The 22,442-nt window shown below is 36.7% G+C and overlaps 1 protein-coding gene across 3 annotated transcripts; it reads right to left on the reverse strand.

Annotated features, from left to right (window-relative positions):
* Window positions 1-610: 610 nt before the first annotated feature.
* On the reverse strand, window positions 611-4,162 carry LOC149239354 (WAT1-related protein At5g07050-like). Of its 3 annotated transcripts, none has more exons than XM_089367119.1 (7): window positions 3,896-4,162; window positions 3,723-3,785; window positions 3,466-3,582; window positions 3,102-3,360; window positions 2,846-3,004; window positions 2,564-2,715; window positions 611-2,388 (listed from the first exon to the last, which is right to left on the reverse strand). In XM_089367119.1, the coding sequence occupies exons 1-7, from the start codon at window positions 4,009-4,011 to the stop codon at window positions 2,130-2,132; spliced, it is 1,125 nt and encodes a 374-aa protein (XP_089223245.1). In that variant the 5' UTR covers window positions 4,012-4,162; the 3' UTR covers window positions 611-2,129. The 3 variants fall into 3 exon arrangements, with proteins under 3 accessions (XP_089223245.1, XP_089223246.1, XP_089223247.1); XM_089367121.1 differs by having other exon boundaries at window positions 2,252-2,388; window positions 2,479-2,715; XM_089367120.1 differs by lacking the exon at window positions 3,723-3,785.
* Between the last annotated feature and the right edge of the window lie 18,280 nt (window positions 4,163-22,442).

The following is a 22,442-nucleotide window of genomic DNA, read 5'->3' on the forward strand; positions in this document are numbered from 1 at the left end:
TTCATGATGTTTCTTCTTGCATTGGTCAAGCTCCTTCTTGAGCTTGGCTAGCTCTTCATCTCTTTCCTTTACTTGAAGCTTGATGAGGTCAAGCTTTTCATTCTCAGCTTCTATGATGGGTTCTTCTTGACTCATTGTCATGGTCAGTGCTCCCTTTGCATGAAGGTCATGCAGTCTGTCCCATATATCCTTTGCTGATGTATATTTTCCTAGATTCCTCTTCACAGAATCAGGTAGTCCATCCAAGATTAGTTTTTCTACTTGTGCATCATACTCCATGGATTCTTTATCCATCTTGCTGTCATCAATCACTGACTCCCAGACTTCAATCCCCTCAGACATTAGGAAAGCCCTCATCATTATTTCCCATACATCAAAGTTTCCATCAAACTTTGGAACCTCAAATACAATGCTTTCAAACAGATTGCCTTCTAGTTTAGTAGAGAAGGGAGACACATTTTTAGCAGTCTTGGAGGCTTTCTTCTTTGACCTTGCCATTCTTATCTAGGCTTTAAATACTTGACTGTGTTTTCTTTTAAATCACTGACTGTTCCTTTAACAGTAACACAAAAACTTAAGAAATACCTGAATCCCTTTGGCTGAAACTTCACACTGCTGGAGAAGCTTTCTGTGCTGCAACCACACCTTCCTTCAGCTTCTTTGAGTCTTCAAAGAGCCTGGACTAGCTCCGATACCACTGTTGGGTATTTTTCGGTGGGAAAATACCAAAAACCAAACAAACAAACACCACAGAGCCAATGCCCTGTTTCCACTGTTCCAGGATCCTTGTGCAGGGAAGCTTTAAATCAAATATACTCATAACAGCCCATTACACAGCCATAAAAATATCTCTATTGATTAAAATATAAAGCCTGAAACAACATTCATCCTCTTTGCTGAGAGGGATTCACCAAAATTACTTTCACCCATCAAAACTCTGTTTTCACGTGAGAAATTACTGTGCTGGGTTTACTGCAGTAAAACCCATTCTTACATTTGCTGGTGTAAAACTATTTTTACACATACTGCTGTAAAAATATTTTACACATACAGTAATCTTTACATTACATTCACAATCTCAAAAAATACCTGAGCGCTCTTTTCATTTGCATTTCAATGCAAATCCAACCTATAAAAAAAAACTTATTCAAAACACATGCGCTCCACTTCATTTCTTTTCTTCATGCACTACTGTGCAAAACCACACATGGTTTTTGCTACTCCTTTGTTTTTACAATACAACACAAAAACATTACAATCTGTTCCTTGTAATTTCTTCGCACTGCTGTGCGTTCAATACATTGTTTTTCGCTGCGCTCTGCTCTTTCACTGCTTCACACTTACATACCTCCCATGTGTAATTAACACAATACAGAGCACACTCTTTTTACTGCTCCATCGTTCTTTTTTTACAATGGTTAACGCTACCACTTAGAGCGCATTTCACATGGCTCATATATATGTCAAAAACTTAATACGAAAACATACATGTTAAAACATACAACTAACACATATATAAAAAAAAACTCACTTGCGGTATGTAAAACTTAAGTATTCACCTACTCCTATGACAATGCATTAAGAAAAAACGTATGGTCAACCAAAAATTTGACATTCACTCCACGCAACTCATTGAATTGATGCGGGCTGATTGCATCTTCGGAGATCGACGGCGGGAGAACGAAGAGCCCCATCGGACGGCTGACAACAATATCGGAAGACATCATGTGACTGAACAATACCTCCCGAGAAACTTACGTTGCGTTACGTCAGTGGTAAACCACGTGTCAGCTCCATATTTTCTCGGAGCTCCTTGCCGGATTATTCCTTCATCGGAAAGCTGGTCCGAGAAGTTCCAGGCGTGTAGGTTAAAGTTTTCTGGCGATGTTGCCGCTGCGTTGAAATTACGATTTCAACAATACGCATCTCTCTTTATCATCTCTAGCATGTATGAGAACTGCAAACAGACTAGTAAATATCGGCTCCTGCAACTAACATTGTAACATTTGTAAATCCGTTTCTTGGAATTACGATGGACGACGCCAGTGGAAGCCTAAGTCTCTCTGACTGGTTCAGTTTGAATGACGATAACTATAACCTCTGTTGTAAAAACTGTTTGACCACCATGCTTACATGTTTGGATTGTTGTTTTCAGTGACAGAAATGGCCGTATCTTCGGCAATGAATTGTTGAGGCTGAAGTCCCGGAGTCATTGGCTGGTTAGACCCAGCTTCTATGTCATCGACCTTATTTTGACTTATCGGGAACATTACTTGAGAATTGGGAACCACTTCTGAACAATTTTTAAGCTCCGAGATCTTGATATCCTTCAATTTTCCCCAGAGAACGGAGTATAGCCCGGTTGCTATCATAACGCCTCCCAACACGCTGTATTCAGTTAATAAGTACTGTTAGTACCTTGAATACAGAAGCGTTTTTTTTTTCATAATAATAAAAAAAAAAAAAAAAAAAACCTACTGTTAGTGCCTTGAAGCATCCTGTTTGCCGACATTATTGACCTCGATTTCAATTTGGGGAGTTGAAAAATATTTCAAAAACGAACCTGCCCAGAAAGATGCTTTCAGAGAGGATGACAGAGCCCATAATTGCCACGATTATCATCATCAACGGACTGAATGCTGTGGCAAATACAGGTCCTTTTACGCGCATGCACAACCCTTGTACGTAATATGCAATTGCTGACGTCACCACTCCCTGCACCCAGAAATAGAAATTCCTTTACTCTGTAATTTACCTTCATAGCCCGATGTCATGTTCTCGAAATCAATCCTGAACAAAAGCGTTAAACGATTTCCCCTGGTTGAAGGAAAACAGGCAAACTTACAGAGTACACTGCAGTGAGAAGGTTGATGTTCCATCCTAAAGTCCATTGGGAGGAATCACGTACGACAGCTAAGCTGAGAACTGTTGCCTGTAATGTTCCCATAAAACATATTAAGGTGGCAAGTGATAGTGGAGCAGAATATTTCTTCAGTACTGCAGCCTGCACATTCAAAATAGTAAATTAATGTTATAATTTGAGGATGATTCATCATACATATATGTTTGGGGAGACAAACATGTAAAAAATAAATGATCACCTGCAGAAAGAACAACGCTGACCAAACAAGAGTGGCCGCAATTATCAGAAGGGAACCTATTAGCCAGTCTTTATTATCAATGCCAGAAGCTGCTGACGTTCGACTTGAAGATGTCTTGGGGGATTGATGACGTGGAGACCAAAGCATGGGAACAATAGGGCCTTTGTACAGCGTCATCAGCATTGCTCCCCCGACGCACACAATTGTTCCCACTATCTTTGCTTGACTGCGTAGATTTTTGATATTCACTTTCTCCATCCTACACCAATAAAGATTTTCCATGAAGGCCATCAAATAAAGTAATTGATTGCAACGGTTACGCCCTCGGTTATGTGACTTGAATGGAACAATATGATTTGATTACCTGAATAGAAGAGCCATCACGAAAGTCATAGCCGGAAGAACATTACTCAGCGCACAGGCATATGTTGGAGAGGTTAATTTCAAGCCCAAGTAGTAGAAATTCTGGTCAATTACGGGCCTGAAAAAATGCATTAAGAATGTCCAATATCTGTATTAAAATATTCGCCAACCATTTTCATTGAATCAAACGAAAATGCGATGGAAGGGATGATACTGTACAATGAAGCAAAAGGCCTGAAATTATGAAATAGTACATACCCCAACAAACCCAATATAAAAATTTGCCAGAATATGGAAAAAGTGAGTTTGGGTCGCACTTTCCTGCAATTAAATGTAAGTTGTTGACTCATGACCTGATTATCTAGCTAGGAATTCATTGCAGAGGTTGTTAAGTAAAGTTACAATGACATGCATGAATAGAATAGCTTTACCTTTCAATGAAGAAGGCAAAAGGAGCAAGGACTACCGTAGCAGCAGCGTGCCTGTACACTACAAGCACAAAGTGGTTCATCCCTCTATTAAGAGAAACTTTAGAGATAACATTCATGCCAGCATATCCAAACTGCAAACAATCATGGCTACATAAGGTTTTGATTTCTCAATTAGCTCCCCAATTGATAATCAAATAAAAACCCTCTTCTTCAAATTGTCAATGCACAGTGATCACTAGAGCTTCTTCTGTCCTCTTTGCACTAACTTTGAGGACACCCGAGGTTTCATAATTGACACTGGCTGCACTCATGCTTATAAATGAACAAAACCAAAGCTGATATGACCCGCCAATACACACTGTTGACGTACAAAGTTTGAGAGTTCTACATTGCAAGAACATATGGGTTATGGGCAATCGCGGATATCATATTCGATATCTTTCGGTTTATGGGCCATCGGAGATCTGAGTCAGTTAAATAAATACGTGAAGAAAGCGAATCGATGCATCAGCGAATTATCGGCACGTGACAATTTATTAACGAAAATTGATGATTGAAGGAATATGGCAAAGATGAAGTACAATTGGTGTAGAAGAAGCACAGATTCATGCCGCGTCACGTTAACCATAGTTGTTGTTATGGCTTGCTTTCTGTATTAGACGTGAGAACTAGGCCATGTAACTGGTAAGGGATTTGGATCAGGTGGCATAGTTAATGTTTTAAAATGACAACAAAAATTGCATGTCCAGGTTTACATTTAGTTGATTGATGTGTTCGATGATTTTTTTGGTGGATTATAAAAGATATTGTTTTTGGGTTGATTCTAACTAATATGTGTTTTGGTTTTTTGTACCGAGCAAAATCGCGTTTTTTTTTTTCAATAATTAGAAAATATGTTTCAAAATTTACAAATGAATTCATTTTCATCATTAAAACATTTAGATGGTAATACTTATAATTTTAACATACAATTCTTATGTTAATTTATGTAATATGTGTTAAAATAATAAAAAATAAAAACCTCAAATTGAATTACAAAATTCAAATTTAGCGTTATTAAAAATCTATATCAAAATTAACCCTAACAAATTGGCAAGAAACCAGAATGCCGTGATTTTTATATTATTGAGGCTATTCTATGATTTACATCGTGAACAGATTTTAGGTAGCTTTGTCATAAACTTTCATATCATTGAGAAAGATTATCTCAATATACGCTACATTGTCAAGTCGTTATCATTACCTTAATATTTTTGTTAATGTCTATACAATCGCTTAAAGCAGACTCCTATAATATAAAAAGCTGTAAAATAACATAAAGTAGGAATATATAATATTAACAAATATGCAGATTGGATTACATAAAGGGCGTGCCGTTGGAGGGAAGAATTGGAAATGAGTTGTCAATTAAGAGATTCTATGTGATCTTAATATTTAAGTAACAATAATGGTGAAAATGTCATCAGTCCGTAACAATTGCCCTCGTCACGAATTTCATTAGGCCAACCGGTGTCGTGTAATCTTTTGAATGATTGAAGTTAGATGTATTTAAAAAATTATAGATTAGTGGATGAGAGAATTTCAGAAAGTCTTTTCTAGTTTAAGCATGCCGACACGTACGATAACTTATTAGAAAAATATGACATCCATTCTCGGCCATTTCGTTTACATTAATATAAATACATTTACACATTTCGGATATAAATATACACACATTTACATATACATATAATGCATCTCATATCTATCAAAACGTAAAGATTATGGCATATTTATAAAGGGAATTTATATATCATATATATACATTCGAATATACCTTTGATGCATATGGTTTAGGTACGAGTAGAGTACAACGTTTGGGAAAATGTTTGGGAAATGTGTTTGGCATATATAGATGAGAGACGCTAAGAAAATTATGGGAACTTAGACCGTGGAAATTAAATTTTGAGTGGAATCTAGGTAAATTAGATTGGAAAATAGATCTAATAACTCTCCAACATGTATGAAAAATAAATATGAATAAAATGCTTTAACATTAATGAAGATAGTTATATGATTCTTAGTAATAAGAGAATAGTTATATAAATATTAATTAATGATGTTATTCACATTCAAAAAACATAAATATATATGCTTTCACTACTACAAGGTACTTATTGTGCAACTTTGAACACTACAAAATCTAGAACATATGCCCAAACAATTGTATCAAAATTGGGCATTTATAAGCATAAGAATAACAATAGTTGTAGGCTAATGATGGTTTCTCATATGCAAATCTAAAATTAGAGGTATTATAGCAATGAATTTGAAGATGGTGTAAAAAGATGAAGTGTAAAAAAATGAAATGAGTTAGTTTCCTAAATTTATAATTCTATTTATAGAAATTTTCTCCAACTATGTGAATTTTCAGTTTTCTAATGTTGGTATGTTATTTTTCATGCAAAAAATATAATACATTCTTTTCTCATTAGTGCAATCTTTGAATACCTAAATGATGAAATCCTTCTACATAAAATTATGGAGTTGTAGACAAAGTGTTGTTGTTATGCATAGTTATTTTTCCAAGATTTATAAACAAAGTGTTGTTGTTATGCATAGTTATTTTTCCAGGATTTATAATCTTAGAGGAAGAAGAAACTAGAGAGAACCCTACAATTAAAGTAGAAGGGAATCCACCATTTCATAATGGAAAAGCTACCCATATCTAGAAGGGCCCCAAATTAGAAGAGATACAAACACTAAAAAAATAGAAAAAGAGGGCACACGACATAAATGGGAGGTGGGGTACAAAGAGAGCTCATGTTTATGAGAGCTTAGACTTAGAAAAGAAAACGCCATTGAAGACATCATGAAGTGAGTTGGAAATGGTTATAACAAACAACTCACGTGAACGTCCAAAAAAAGAAAAGAAAGGAAAATAAGATAAATTATGTGATTATTATCACCTTTGGCTTCGATTTTTTTCATATATTTTTCCTAGTTTTCTCTTCAGTTTGCTCGCAAGTAAAGAGGATATAATTTTTCACCCCATATATATATATATATATATATATATATATATATATATCTTATGAATATCATTATATACGTCAAATTACAAGGGATTATGTTAGTGCAACATAAAAGGGTCTTAATGAGTGAGGTGGGAAAGTATGACTCAATGATTGATGGAAGAAAATGAGTTGGTCAAGAGTGAAATATATATGGAAGGAGTGAGGGGAAGGGAGAGGGATGAAGATATTTGTGGTTGACATAGGGAGGAGGAGAGTCACAGAGTTGGAAAATGTTACTCTGGAAGGGGGTGAGAGAGACACTGGTGGGGCGAGAAAGTGAGAGAGGGGGGAACATATTAGATAATAAAGTGAGTGGAAGAGTGAGAATTAGAAAAAAAAGATGGGGTGAAGAGAATGAGAGAGGGTGGTGGAAGTGAGAGGAAGAGTGAGAATTAAAGAAAAAAACGTTGGGGGTGAATATTGGGAGAGGGTGAGGGAGAGGGAGTATATGAGAGGGAGATAAAAAAATATGTGGACGAGAGAGAGAGAGAGAGAGAGAGGGGCGGGGGGGTTGTTGCAAAGTAGGGACTAAGGGAGGGATAGAGAAATAGAGAAATAGGAAATGAGGAGGAAAAGGGGACGAGAGATAGAAAGAAGGAGTGGGGGGGAAATGAGGAGAGATGAATGGAGATAGACGTAGAGTTGGATGGAAAGAGAGAATTCAGTAGAGAGTGAGAGAGAGAAAGAGAGATGGGTGGGAGGGGGGTGGGAGGATTGAGAGATATAGAGGTAGATTTGGTGGTGGAAGAGAGAGTGATGGAGAGGGGGAGAGAGTAAGGGAGAAATATAAAGAGGCAAGGAGGGAGATGAATTAAAAGATGGAGGTGGGAGATAGAGGGAGATACAGAGGGGAATGGAAGATAAATAGAGAGAGAGAAGCAGGGAGATAGACATGGAGTTTTGGGGACATAGATTGACATAAAGGGAGAGAGAAGACGAGACATAGAGAGAGAGAGAGATAAGTGGAGAGAGATGGAGAATAATGTGAGAAAAGGTGGAGAGAGTGTGAGGTAGAGAGGAGAGAGGGAGGAAGGAGAGAAGGATAGGATGTAAGAGAGTGACATAAAGTGAGGAGATTGTTTGAGGGAGAGAGGGAGAGATATACATGGAAGGATTTTGTTGAGAATGAAGGATTGAGGGAGCAAGGGATGGATATATAAAGAGGGGAAGGAAGAGAGGGGAATGATTGTTAGGGAGGGAGGGATACAAGGAGAGAGGGATGGAGACAGAGAGAAGGAGACACGGGGGTGAGGGGGATGGGTGGGGAAGAAAGAAGAGAATACATAGTGTGAGAGGAAGAGGGATTGAGAGAAAGTGATAAGTGAATATGGGGAGAGAGAGTGTGTGTGGTGAGAAATGGAGGCAAATATGAAGATAGGGACAAATAAAGAGACAGATCTAGAAGAGGGCGGAGATAAAGAGAGAGAGGGGGGGGGGTAGAGAGAGAGATTCATGGAGAGGAAGAGCGAGGGATGTAGATTGAAATGGAGATGAAAGGAAAAAGAGAGAGTGGAGAAGAGAAGTGAGATGAGGGGTAAAGAAGGGGGAGAGAGGGGGAATAATAGAGAAACAAAGAGTGTGCATGTGAGAGAGAGGGAAATAATGAGGGAGCAAGGATAGAAGAGAGAGAAATAAAGATAAAAAAAAAATTGTAAATGAAAATAGAGAGATAGAGAGTGGATTGGATATGAAGAGAGAGAGGGAAGGAGATGGTGATGTAGGGGAGGATAAAGAGATAAGGGAGATTAAGATAGGAGATAGAAAAATAAATAAAAGGTGGATAGAGAGTGATTCATAAATAGGGAAGAAGAGAGAGAGAGAGAGAGAGAGAGAGAGAGAGAAATGGAGAGGTGTAAGGGAGTGAGGGAGAGATAAACGAGAGATGAAGGGATATATGGGTAGATATTCTAGGGAGAGTGGGGAGGTGAGTGAGAGAGAGATAAATATAGAAGGGGGATAAATAGGGAATGAGAGAGCGAGATACACACACACATACACCTATATATATACACAAATGTGGAGAGAGAGAGAATAGGGGAAAAAAGAGAGGGAGAATAAAAGAGGGAGGGAGGAGAGACAGGAATATAGAGAAAGAAGGGGGAATATGCAGGGAAAGAGAGGTGGTGAAGCAAAGAGGGAGAGAGTAGAGAGAGAAGGGGGGAGAGAGGGAGAGAGAAGGGGGGTGAAGGGAGTAAAGTATGGAGACAGATAATGAGAGAGGAAGGAGGGAGAGAAGGAGGGAGGAAAATAGAAATATAGGTATAATCATAGAGAGTGAATAGGTAGGTGAGATAGATATAAAAATAAGGAGAGAGGGAGGGAGAAAGTGAGAGGGATGGAGAGGGGGTAAAGAGTGAATCCAAGAAAGACAAAGAGAGAGAGAGGGAGAGAGAGAGAGAGAGAGAGAGTTGGAGCTAGAGGGTGGAGGAAGGGATAAAGAAAGAGATGGAATAAGATAGAAGAGACAAAGACAAATATATTAATGGAAATATAAAGGGAAGGACATGGCAAGGGAGAAGACAAAGAAGGTGGGGAGATAAATTGAGAGAGGAGATATGGAGAGAGAATGAAGGGGCAATAGAAAGGGAAAAAAGAGAGATAACTAGAGAGAAGGAGGGAGGTAAATATATGGTTATGGAGTGAGGGGGAGAGTGAGAATGAGTAGGGGAGAGAGAGGGAGATAGAGGCATATATGGAGGGTGGATAGAGAGGGAAGAAGGGAGAGATGGAGAGAGGGAGGGACAAAGGAAGAGATGGAGAGAGAGAGGTAGAGGGAGCAGTGGAGAGAGGGACAAACATTGATGGAGGGAAGAGGGACAAAGATAATGAGGGAGTGTGGAAGACATAAAAAGCAGAGAGGGAGGGAGATAAAGACAAAAATCAAGTGGGCATAGAGAGGGAAGAGGAAAGAAAGGAAGAAAATGAGAATGATGGAGGAATAGAAAAAGGAAGGGAGATAGAAGGTACAAAGGGAGAAAGATAGAGGAAAAAATGGACGTGGGAAAGAGAGGGGAAAGGACGAGAAATGAGAGAGAAAGGAGAAACGTAATGTCACAAAAGTACATACACATTCTATAATTCATGTGTGGTCCTACCATGGGTAAGAAATTGTGAGAAGGTGAGAGAAGAAGCTAGGTAGGGAATTTAATGTTTTGAACATTAGCCTTAGGAAGGCATTTGCATTCCTAAGCATGTTTGCATGCTTTTTTTTTAGTATTCTCTCCGTCCTCTTGGAACTCACTTGACATCCAAAAAATATATATATAAAATAAGCATAAAAGAACAATGGCTATCTTAGCACTTGATATGAGTTTCTATGTAGTTACAAAGAATAATTCTTTCCACTTTCCTTATTGGGAATCACGATTTAGTATTTTTCTTTCTTCATGCAGAAAATTTTAATTTTCTGTTAAATAAATAGTAACATACTATAGATATGATCCCGTGGATTCTATTTTTGGTCCAAAAATGTAGGAAAAAACAAAAATTGGTCCATGAAACTCACCTTGTGGTCCACCAAATAAAATATGTGCACATCTAACACTGAGTTCTAACAGAAATCACATCAAACATATATAGAAATTTTATTGTCATATACAACTGATATGAAATCTAAAAGCATATTCATAGAAGTTATATAAGTAGTATGTATAAGAGGAGCATATGATATATATCACTATATAAAGAAAAAGCTAAAAATGATCATAATAGTGATCATTGGGTGATTATCCTTCTAACGAAGGATGATGAAGGTAATCCAGCACCTTCCTACCTATATGCTTTGAGATCTTCCAAGTACCCAGATCCTATTAAGTGCCCTCCTTAGACAAAATGTCCACCTCATTATTTATTTCCCTATCAATATGGTAGCAAGATATACATTCAAAAACATGTTTTAACTAAAATATCTTCTCCATTATTAGGAGTAGTGTGTGGTTGTGACATCTTTGAGAAACATATAACTAATTCATAACATTCATGGAGTCTCCAAAAACTTGAATAAAGTGACAAATTTTTGCAAGAGCCTAAAATAGAAATAGTTCAAGAGAATCTACTTTTGCATAGTTGTTATATCCACTACCCATACCAATTTGTGACTTGAGGAAATGATGATCATTAAGGTATAGGATAAGACCACACCCACAAATGCCATTATTTTTTAAATCTCCATCAAAGTAATCCCATGGTACCTGATGATCAATAACCTCTTTCGTAATAATTTGAGGAAATTAGGGGATATTAGTGGATTTCAAGAGTATATATTGCATTGATTTGAGATTATATAAGATCAGGAGCATATGACATATCCCTAAAAGCGGCCTTATTAAGGAAAGTATCACCCCTCCATTCTAGGTTACAATGTAGGATCTATTTAAATTTGTTCCGTATATATAATGTTAAAGGACATTGAAGAAGAAAATGTACAACAAATACCCCTGCATCCTTGCATAACATGCACTAGCTAGGGCTTTCCTTTTGACACTTTTGTAAATTATCTGAGGTTGGAATTGTGTTTTCAATAAGCAACCAAGGGAAAAGCCTAGTCTTAGTTGGGCACTGAAGCTTCCATATCTTATTCCACCACCATTCTCTATCATCCCTTTCCCTATCCATTATTTGATATAAATAACTAGTTTTAGGAGTGTAAACCCTAGAAGTAAAATGGACCCAACTAAGAGTGTCCTCCATGTTTCTGATTTTCACATGTGATACTTTTACAGAATTATTATAATTTTCCCAAATATAAAAAAATTCTCCATACAAATTCAGTTAATCAACATCTTTCCATCGTTGAGCCCACATTATTCTTTGACTATCATCTACTATCTAATTTAGAAATGTTACTCCCTAAATATTTAAAATTGTTACTAGCTCATGAGAGAGCCTAAAGTTTTTGCTTACAATCAGACTAGCTGTCCGTCAGTCTTCTTAACCTTTCACCATTTTTAACTCTCATTCTAGTCCACTGCCAACCGCAAGAAAGGATGAAATGATTACCTTCCAAATGGTAGAAGGATTTTTTGTCCTTTTATTCGGAAGTCTTATCCAATCATCAATAGAGAGGGGGAAATTATATTTCTTCAAAGAAACCACGGTCAAAAGATTGTCAGTGTAAAGTAACCTCCAACCCACCTTTTAAGCAAATATTTTGCGAAAATGGGAAGATATTTTAAACCCCATCCTCCCCATGCTTTTGGGAGAGAAAACTTATCCCATCTCACCTAGGGGAGTATGGCATCTTCGTTGGAACCAGGCCACAAAAGACACCCACAAAGCTTTCTCATAGATTCTATGATTCCTTTGGGTACTGTTGTAAGAGCCATCTCGTACTGGTAAACTTGAAGGACCAGTTTTATTAGAACCAATATCCACACATATGAATGCCATCTTAAATGTGAGTGTTTTAGCCTCTTTCACAACTTTGCGAGAAACCATAACTAGTAAACATTCTATTAAGTACTTAGTTTTAGATGAAACCATAGGTATTTCAGGTTATCCTATAAATTTTTAGCTATATAAGGGAGAATAGTTTGTACCCTTCTAACTTCACCATTCAATAGACTAGGATACAAGAGCATAGATTTTTATACATTTATTACCATTCATGTAGATTTTTAAAATAAAACTAGGGCTCCTTGATGGTTTCAAGATATTTTCTTAACCCATTTCTAAATAGGAGAATATCATCAAAAAATATCAGATGGATAATGAATATATTTTACACTACCTTAATCCCCATAAGGTCACCCCACCTTTTAGCTGCCAATATTAATATTCTCAACCCATCAACTACTAATAAAAACAATGATATGGACAAAGGGCATCATTGCCTCTATCCATTCTAAGCATGAAGAAACTTAGATGTTGATCCATTGATTAGAGAAACAAAAGATATGGATGTTATGAAACTAATTTCCTAATTGATGAAAGGATCTTCAAAACCCAAGTTAGTGAGAATCAGATAAATAAAGGCCCAATTGACCATATTTTAGGCTTTGGAAAGGTAAATTTTGACGATGATAACTTTAATATTTCATATATTAAGGTTATTCGTAACCTATTGTGCCATACTAATCACTTTGTGAATCTAAATCCCCTTCAGGAATCCAAACTATTGTATAGAATCATTCCTCGACAAGATTGGTTTAAATCTAGCTATGATCTTAGCAATTATTGTACAGAAAACGTTGCACACATAAATTGGCTTGAATTCATTGCATAATTTGGGATCATCCACCTTCAAAATGAGGGAAATAAAATTCAAGTTGAGAGATTGAAAGACTCCCCCAATTTGAAGAGATTACTCTACCACCCTGAGCAAGTCATCCCCTACCAATTCATATAAACCAAATAAAATTTGTCACTGTAGCCATCAGGGACTCAACTCTTATCTCTGTTCATATTCTTCGTAGCAATGTAAAATTCCCCATCTATGATAGATTCCATCAGTATCTGATTACCTTCTTCATATGTGAAATAGTGAAAGAATTGAGCAAGAAGAACCACTTTAGCATTAATGGTTCCCTCTGACACCTTATAAATATTTTTGAAATGAATCTTCCCCAGTGAGGATAATTCCTCAAATTAGCTTTTCCTCCTTTATGATTGTTTAATTCCCAAATAGTATTACAACTTTTGTGCCCTTTGGCATAATTTTGGAAGAACTTTCTACTCTTGTCACCACACTTCAACCAAATCTCCCTACGCTTTTATCACCACTATGCTACCTTTTTCATCCAATAGTCTCATTTTCATTGCATCCAAATGAAAAATATGGAAAATTTTAAGGATGGAAATTTACCTCATAATTTAGAAACCTTGGCGAATTTTACTTGTCCTTCATATGCAAACTGTAAAATCTTTAGTGATATATTTGTAAATATATTCAAACTTTTAATGCTTTTACATATAGTCTCGAAAACAATTTGGTGATTTTAAAGGTAAATGAATTCTACACTATAAAATTTTAACAAATCATTTTTTCAAAAAATGGAAATTTGAAAATACTTTATTTGGAAAAAACATGAAAAACTAGCCCACATATGAATATTAGCCCCGGAAATTTCCCCTAACGCAGAATCCTTTGTTTGTCTTCCATTAAATCATAACTACCACATTTTGGAGATTCTATCATTTACAATTCTTATTCCAGAGATTTTAGTTTCATGTCATCTCTATTCCTATTATGCATTTCCCATTTTCTAGTGGCATGTTTAACCCTTTTTAAAATTTCAAGTGATGAGGATGTCCAAGTCATGGTTATATGGAATCTAGATCTCTTTTCTTAGCTACACAAAGACTTCATTAGCCAACCATAAGGGATTGAATTTAAATAGACTTCCAGGTTTTTAGTTTCCACCTTTTAGGTTTAGGAACATTTGTTCATTATTAGAAACCCACCTCGATCGATTTTTGAAAGATGGGTATCCTTCCGACAAGATCTTCTTCCATAAAAAAATTGTCAAGTTGTTTAGCCACCATCACATCATTGGTTCTCCTATTTATCCATGAGGTTTTATATTTAATGAGATTGACATTAATGATATAGCTATCAACTAGATTCCTTATCAAAAAATAAGCCATTGAATCTATAAGAAATTATGGCCCCCATACCTTTGAGGCACCCAAAGAAAAATTCAAGTCCCCTCCAATTATGAGATTATCCTTCTTCATGAAGGAATTTTTCAATATATTATTCGAGAATGAGGTTGTTTCTTTTAAAGAGATATATATAGAGACTAATGTAAGGCCTAACCTCATCTTAGAGGAGAAAATGTGTACCCCTAGAACCAAGACAACTCCTGAGAAGCTAGTTACCGTTATATATTTTAGGTTGAAACCCATAGCTATGCCCCCCAAATGTCCTCTAAAATCATTAGAAAATAAAAAAAAATACCAATGAGCTAGTTTCTTAAGTGCTTCTATAATATTATAATCCTCCTCAAGGGTCTCCTGAAGCAATAATATATATGGGTTTTCAGTATGAATCATCCTTCTTAGTGCTATATTTTTCTTGGGCTAGCATAACCCCTATATTTTAATGAAATAAAATTCATGATAAAACTATTTCAAGGGTTTGCATTGATCTAAGAAATCCATTAATGAATTTCTACTTGCCCTCAGTAATATCAATATGAGGCTTCAACGTTTCCTAATATATATTGGATTATCTGCCTCTCAACCAACCTTTATCAAATTTTGGGGACAATGCACCTAGACCACCCATTGCATCAAAGGAGTAAACCTTGGTCTTCCCAGGTCTAAGGTTATAGTGCAAATCTGTAGAGAGTAGAGGGTCTGAGCATGACATAGGTTTTGGAGAATAGAACAATGGAAGGACTAGTGCAATTGTGCTTGCATTTGGTTCAACGTTAGAAATAGATAATGAGGATATGCGTGAGGAGAGTGTGGGTCTATAAGGACCACACTCTATATCTATAGAGAAATAAGAATTAATAAGGTTTTAAATGGGAAGAGGAGGAGGAGAAACAACATTACCTACAATAGTGGCAGTCTCGTCATCTACGAGTTTTTCCATGTGATCATGCTACTTTCCCACCTTCTACATGATACTGGCCTATCTTTTATTTCCCACAAGAGCCATATTTGTTGATGGAACTATATTTAGAGTGTTTGTTTGTGGAGGTAAACTCATTAAACATATATTAACCCCATTCTAATTACCTCTTCCATAATTAAGCAGTTCAAACCTACGACCTTTGTTTCTCTTATACAAGATAGAAAAATCTCCAGCAAGGCCCTGGAAATCACACTGTCTACACTAGAAGACTAATTCCTCATAGTCCATCTATTGATAGTGGCTATAGCCCCTATATGAAATATTAAGGACTGTGAACATCCCTTCCCTTGGGTTAAGGTGAACCAAGATTCTTATAAAAGTTTTAAGTTTTGAGGTCCTCAACGTCATGTCAGCTTCAAGAAAATCCCCCAATTTATTTGCAATTTCACAACGCACATTCAAAGTCCACAGTTTTTTAGGGATCCCTCATAGTAAAACCCACACTAAGGAAATGCCCAATTGTTCACGATGGGCATCAAATTATATGTTCCATTCCTTGAAAATAATTGATGAGGAGTCAATGCAGTAGTGTCTTTCCAAAACCCATGTAATAGCTTTATCGACTCAAATTTAATCATAGACGAGTTACACTTAAGGAAGCTTACCTCCATAAGATTTTCTAGGGTTTTCCTCCATGCCTTGTTTATCCATTTTCATAAGCACTCCACCTTGTGGATTCTACCATACACTCCACAACTTAGAACATGTTCAAACATATTCATGTCTTCAAGTTCTATAGCTTCCCTCATAAATAAATTATGTTTTTTGGTCTCGCTTGAATACATTTTCCATTCTTTCTTTTCAATCTTACACAAATATGATAATTTTCTTCAGTTCCAATGGCCCTATCCACCAGCCTAAATTCCTACCATTCCTCTGGGTTCTACATCTTCTTCTCTCCCACTTTTAGATCAAGTCCTACGGTTTTTAGAACCCTATGTGTTGCTCCTAAAATTTTAGTAGGATGGTATCCAACATCATTCCTTCCCTCAAGACAAGTTTGCTCCACCTTTGGGTCTTGTGACCTATTATAAACACCTTTCAACACCCCTCCTTGGTGTTTAATTACTCTAGGGTTTTCACAAGATTCAATACCTAAGGGAATGTGTGAGTTTCACCGCCTACTATGTATAGAATAGAACTACTTCGAACAAAGTCTTTAATATCTATAGTTGACGGATGACTTAGAGCATCAAGAAAGAAACCCCCAAAACATAAAAAATTGTTCACCACACCAAGGTTTAAAGTTGTCACTTGTCCTAGTCAATTTGAATAAATAACACCAAATGGGCAACAAAGGGAAGTATGATATATAGTTCCCAGACCAGTGATACCTCTCACCATATCATCCCAATAAACCCTTTGAGCCTCATCATAATCTCCACCAATAGAAGAGGTAATTGAACCTATAACACTAATGTTTGTTGTATGTGCTAATGACCCTGCAAAAATCTTGAACAAGCCACTAGCTAGAGCGTGCACCCAATCCACATTTTGGTGAGTAGGCTTGAGACCATGAACTTCCAGAATATCCCCTAGGTCTAGCTCCAAGAACATGAAGTCCTCCATTTCTACTAACAGTAAAAAATACATTTACCCACTAGATTCACAATAAAACCCTATTCACCATGTGATACAACCCTTAGTACTTTTTCAAAGCCAAAGCGAAGAAAAATGATAACTTCCATACCTTTTTCCGTCAAGATTTTGTATTATTATGGAACTAGAAGACAAGATTTTGCGTAAAAAAAGGAAATTTGAGTAATATGAGGAAAATTATTACATTTTTTAGGAGATCAAAAATATATTTTTTTGTTGTTAAGTAATTGGAAACTTTTTTTATCTTGCTATGAAATTGAGACACAATTTTTTGTCCTTTTCTGTAATATTGTATGACAATATTTGTCTTCTCATATAAATGGAGGACAAATTTTGTAATTGGAAGATGATTTCTATAATTATTTTTTATTGGAAGGATGTTTTGATCTCCTTGTAATTGCAATACATTTAAACATTGGAAACCATCATAGTCGAAAAACAACTTCATCGAGGAAAAAAAGAACAAAAGAAAATATCATTGAAATAAGAGAAAATGAGAGGGTAGGTTTTGAAAGACATACTTTTAGAAAAGAGAATGTAGGTTTTATCACAAAGAATGACCCTATAATGAATATTCCATTAGAAAACATTATGTGGATGATTAGAGGACGATCTATTTTCTTTGACCTCATTATTATATATATGAAATTAAAGAGGTGACTTGTTAAAAACTTCTTGATGAAGAACTTCCTTTTGCACAACCTCTTGTTCAAAATTGCAACATGTTAGAAGCTACCCATAAGTACATATGATTCCCTTTCAATAATGTATGTCCACAAAAAATATTTTAAGAGTTCCATGTTATAGGTTGATCATCCCTACCTAGACTGGACATTATGCAATGAAAAACTCCAAAATGTCCTCAAGTGGATGAAAGTGGTTTATCTTGATATTGATAGAGAAAAATGTCCTTAGAATAATCAATAGTTATCTTCAGTATGAGGTTCTAATTTGAGCTCACATTGTCTAGGATAACAAATCTATTTTAATTTTAGCTTCATAATCATTCTTCATTTTGATAATTCTTTGAGATGTAAATTACTGTCACAAAAGTGATATATATATATATATATATATATATATATATATATATATATATATATATATATATATATATATATATATATATATATATATATATATATATATATATATATATATATATATATATATATATATATATATCCTATGTAAAAACTATCTAATGCACTAGGATAGAAAATGGGTAAGCTAGCTACCCGTGAAATACATAAGATTAGGGAGAAAATGAGTTAGTAAAGACACAACCGCATAGGCAAGAAAAAATTAGATGTAATCCAAAACAACATTAGGATTTCAACTTTGTATAAAAAATGAAGAGAAATGAACATTTAGGTCTAAAAAGTGTTGATAAATGAATGTGCAAAAACTGAAATAGAAATCATGTTAGAGATATCATCTAACTTACAAAGTTGTCCATAACTCAACATCATATATTCCATAAAGCACACACATACATGAAATGTTCTACAATATTAAAAAATAAGAACAAGATCTATGTAACCATAAAATTATAGAAATGGCCCATAAGTCTTTTGAATATTAGAAAATTAAGTACATAATTACCAACCTCCTAGCTCCAATCTCCAATAAAATTATTAAAAGATCAAAATTCCTATAAAATTGGTATTTTTACAACTTAAAAGCAAATTTTACTAACTTCCATACAAGACATTGAGTTTCTAAGTAGGTGGATATGCCTTCATCAATAATACATTTGTAGATGATGGCATTATAGACTGTAACTAGTATCTGGAAATCAATAGATGAAGGTAATAGGGGGTGCTCTAATGTATCAACTGGGAAGACAATCAAGTGACCGTCTGAAGGATCCACGGCACCCAACGTAGTTAGTAGAGCCTTCTTTTCAGAAGGGCATGACTCAAGGACTTCCAGTGTCGACATGAAGGCATGTGATTGCGCCAAGTCGTCTAGTATACTATATGTATGGCAGCTCTGTTAGAAGCCACATTATGACAAAATGGTCCCTTTTGGATCTTGGGAATGGCCTCAGCTTTGGGTTAATGGATTTGTAAAGGACCATTTGGTGTCGTAAGAGGCTTAGTGGACACTTAGGTTTTGGGCCCGACAACTGACGAAGTGGAGGGCTTGTCATATTGGTGCAACCGATTTTGGAGGTTGATATTGTAGTGGTTAACCTCATCAAAGTTCATCATCAGGATCTGGTAGTCATCAGTAGTAGAAGGTTGGGGGAGGTGGGCTACTTGACCTAGCTAGGGTTGACAACAACAAATCCTTGCTAAGGGAAAGGATTTGTAACCACGGCTGTTGAGGTGGCCTAGGATTTTGAGGTGATTGTTGACCTCGAGAAGCTACTTGAGCTTCCCATAGTTGGCACATCTAGGGTAAAAGGGGACAATCATGTGTGTAGTGGCCATGTACACCACATCATGCACAACAGTTATTTGTACGAATAACCTTTTTCTTCTTTAGCTAGCTGCCCTGTTGCTAGTTGTTGGTGTTAGGCTGGTTCCCCTGGGATTCACTAGGCTGGTTACCTTAGTTACCTTGGTTACCCTTGTTACCCTTGCCCTTATCCTTTTTGTTCAAATTCTAGGGATTGGTATCACCCTGCTATGCAAACACCTGACCTTGAGGGGGTGGTGGCTACTGGGGCTAAGGATGCATGGGAGGCTACGACACTAATCCTTAAGGGGTTGGAGCGCCAGGTTGTGCATAAGAAGAAGCAACGGTTTGGTATATGGGTTGGGGCCCTAGAAACATGTTGCTAGTAAGAGTGGCATAAATGTTGGTGGAACTAGTGCCCCCCTGTGGGTAGCCATAACTCTGCTGAGAATAGGGCAAAGAGTGTGAAATGGATCCAACGATACCATCGGTGGCATGAGATTCCCCCGGTGCATTCGCACTACCAGGACGAGGGAGGTATGGAATAACGGTATAGACATAACTTGATTGAGCATAAATCAGATCATATCTCAAAGCGGTCTTGAGAGTTTCTTCCTCAGTTTGAGGAAAATGGGATGTGACATCTTTCCTGATGGGTGGTAAAAGGATCTTGAGAAACCAATCTAGATAAACACGGTCTTCGAAAGGCAAGGTACAACATGTGCTCCTTCTTCAATGCCACTATTGAACATGGTCAGAAAGGTGAGTAGTGGAGGATTGATGGAACGTGGTCAAAATCTCAGTACCAATGTCATACTACAGAGGTAGTGAGAAATATGATAAGAACACTTTAGAAAGTGTCACGAAAATGGAATGAGAGGTGGAGGGCTGGTCTATAGACCATTTTGAAGTGTCTCCAGTGAGCGTGCATTGGAAGAGCCGAAGACAAATGGAGTCATCGGTTATGGAGTTGGAGAAAAACCACATGTGGAAGAATTAGTCATGGTTGGTAGGATCCTCTGCAACAATACCCTCAAACTTTGGGATGTCTAAGGGAAGCTTAGTCGGCATAGAGGGCCAACTAACATCATGGTTTATCAGGTTGTTTATCAACTGGTTAAGATCCAGTAGACTTAACCCAACCATAAAAGGGAGCATGGGGGTTTCCAGAATGGTTCCTAAGACTACTCCACCTGATGTGATTACTGGTGTAGAACTGGAGCCACCACCAGGTTTGGTTTTTGCACCAGCTCTGGGTCCAAAATTGCTGACAATATGCAGTGAAGGACGCTCGAAATTAGATGAGTAATCAAGATAAGGGTCAAGATGGGGACTCAGAGGGCTATGAACTCGAACCCAATGGGGAGGAGTAATAGGCTCAAGAGGAAACTGAGATTGATGGTCTAATACTCTTCGCGACTCATGCCTTGGTGGTGCAATGATGGAAGGACACACAAAACACAGAAATGGTGAAGGGAGATCAACAATATATCCTCCGTCTCTGATGTGGTGTGATAAATGTATTATCTTAAGTCTTGGATTGGCAGTGTAAACCAAGCGCCCTTCACTTAAGGTGTGATTTTGTGTGCAAGTGTATTAATTAATTAAGCCCAAATAATGTTTATAAAAAAGAAAAAAGCTTGCTACAAATAAACTGAAATAAGTAACATAAAATAAACAGCAAAACAATTAACTAAACCCCACCCAAACTGGGTTTGCAAACACTGTACTAGCATGTGGCTAAACAGATGGAAAATACACTAAAATAGTCAAGAGATTTGAATGTCGGTGTGACTAGGATCAAGGGACTCTAAGCTGCTGGAAAGTGGTGTAGCAACAACATAAAACCATAGGAAAAGGTTGCTACAAAAAGATAGGGAGATGGGTGAAACACCTAGGGCAACTGATGGGACCCTAAGGGAATTACCAAACAAGTTTGAATGTGAAACTATGGATGGTAGAAACCTGTCTTATTAGATATGAAACAAAAGGTTACAGATCTGGAAAATGTGGTTGAAAGTGCTGGAGAAACTCAGACTTCTCAGTCAGCTAAAATCCTCCTATAAAGGCAGAATACTAAAAGCCTAAAAGGCGGCTGAATTTGACTTTGACGAGTAAAACAAAATGGATCAAGGCCTACGAGGGATGAGACAAAGGCTACAAACCCAACATACAGCTATCAGAGAAACCTAGAAATAGATCTGAGAGAAACCTTAAAACCCAGAAATCGTAGCTTGTCACCTATTTTCTAATGAAATCACACTTTTTGGGCAGAAAGCTACGTACTGGAGCCTAGATCGCACATTTTGGGCTGAAAACTACGATTTCTACTCTTAGGCTTCCGGTTTGCAAATTTCAGAAAAAAGTGTCACCTTTGCTGTTGCTGGTTCTTTTCACCTATGGAAATGACCAGAAAGCTTGCAGAAGTCAGAAATTTATCAAATCTAGGGTTAAAACACTAGGAAACATTAATAGAATTGAAAAAAGAAGAAACCCTAAGCTAAAAACCAAAAGGTCTCCTAGGTTTCTGGATCTGAAGTATAAAACCGAGCGGAGTCCCCAATTTGTTGTAGTGTTTTCCTCTCAATGATGTATGAAAATAACCCACTTAAGATCGGGGATGAAAACTGATATCAGCAGTAGAAATAACTGCTAAACATTGTAGATCCATAGCTATTAATAGAAACAAAACCTACTAAAATTCTGATATATGCCGCAATCATTGTTAAACAATGAAATAAAGAGTAATAACTCCAAAACATCCAATGGAAACTAGATATGTAAAGAATGATTTTACTATACCACTTGTCAAGGGAACAAATGTATGTTACCAGCCCCCTCTATGGGATGGGTTCTTGGCAATCCTCAAACACTTTCATCTTCTGTAGAGTCTCTCTCCTCTATA

Source organism: Pinus tabuliformis, chromosome 8, assembly GCF_031772625.1.
Source record: "Pinus tabuliformis cultivar Carrire ecotype Pingquan chromosome 8, CPIR1, whole genome shotgun sequence".
NCBI classification, from domain to species: Eukaryota; Viridiplantae; Streptophyta; class Pinopsida; order Pinales; family Pinaceae; genus Pinus; species Pinus tabuliformis.

Bases quoted from the DNA above. Each gene is read 5' to 3' on its own strand.
- LOC149239354 (XM_089367119.1), bottom strand. From the start codon at position 4,011: ATGAATGTTATCTCTAAAGTTTCTCTTAATAGAGGGATGAACCACTTT. The intron at 3,361-3,465 runs GTAATCAAATCA...TTATTGGTGTAG, and splicing joins GTGATGGCTCTTCTATTCAG to GATGGAGAAAGTGAATATCA. The intron at 2,389-2,563 runs GTTCGTTTTTGA...AACTGAATACAG, and splicing joins GAAAGCATCTTTCTGGGCAG to CGTGTTGGGAGGCGTTATGA.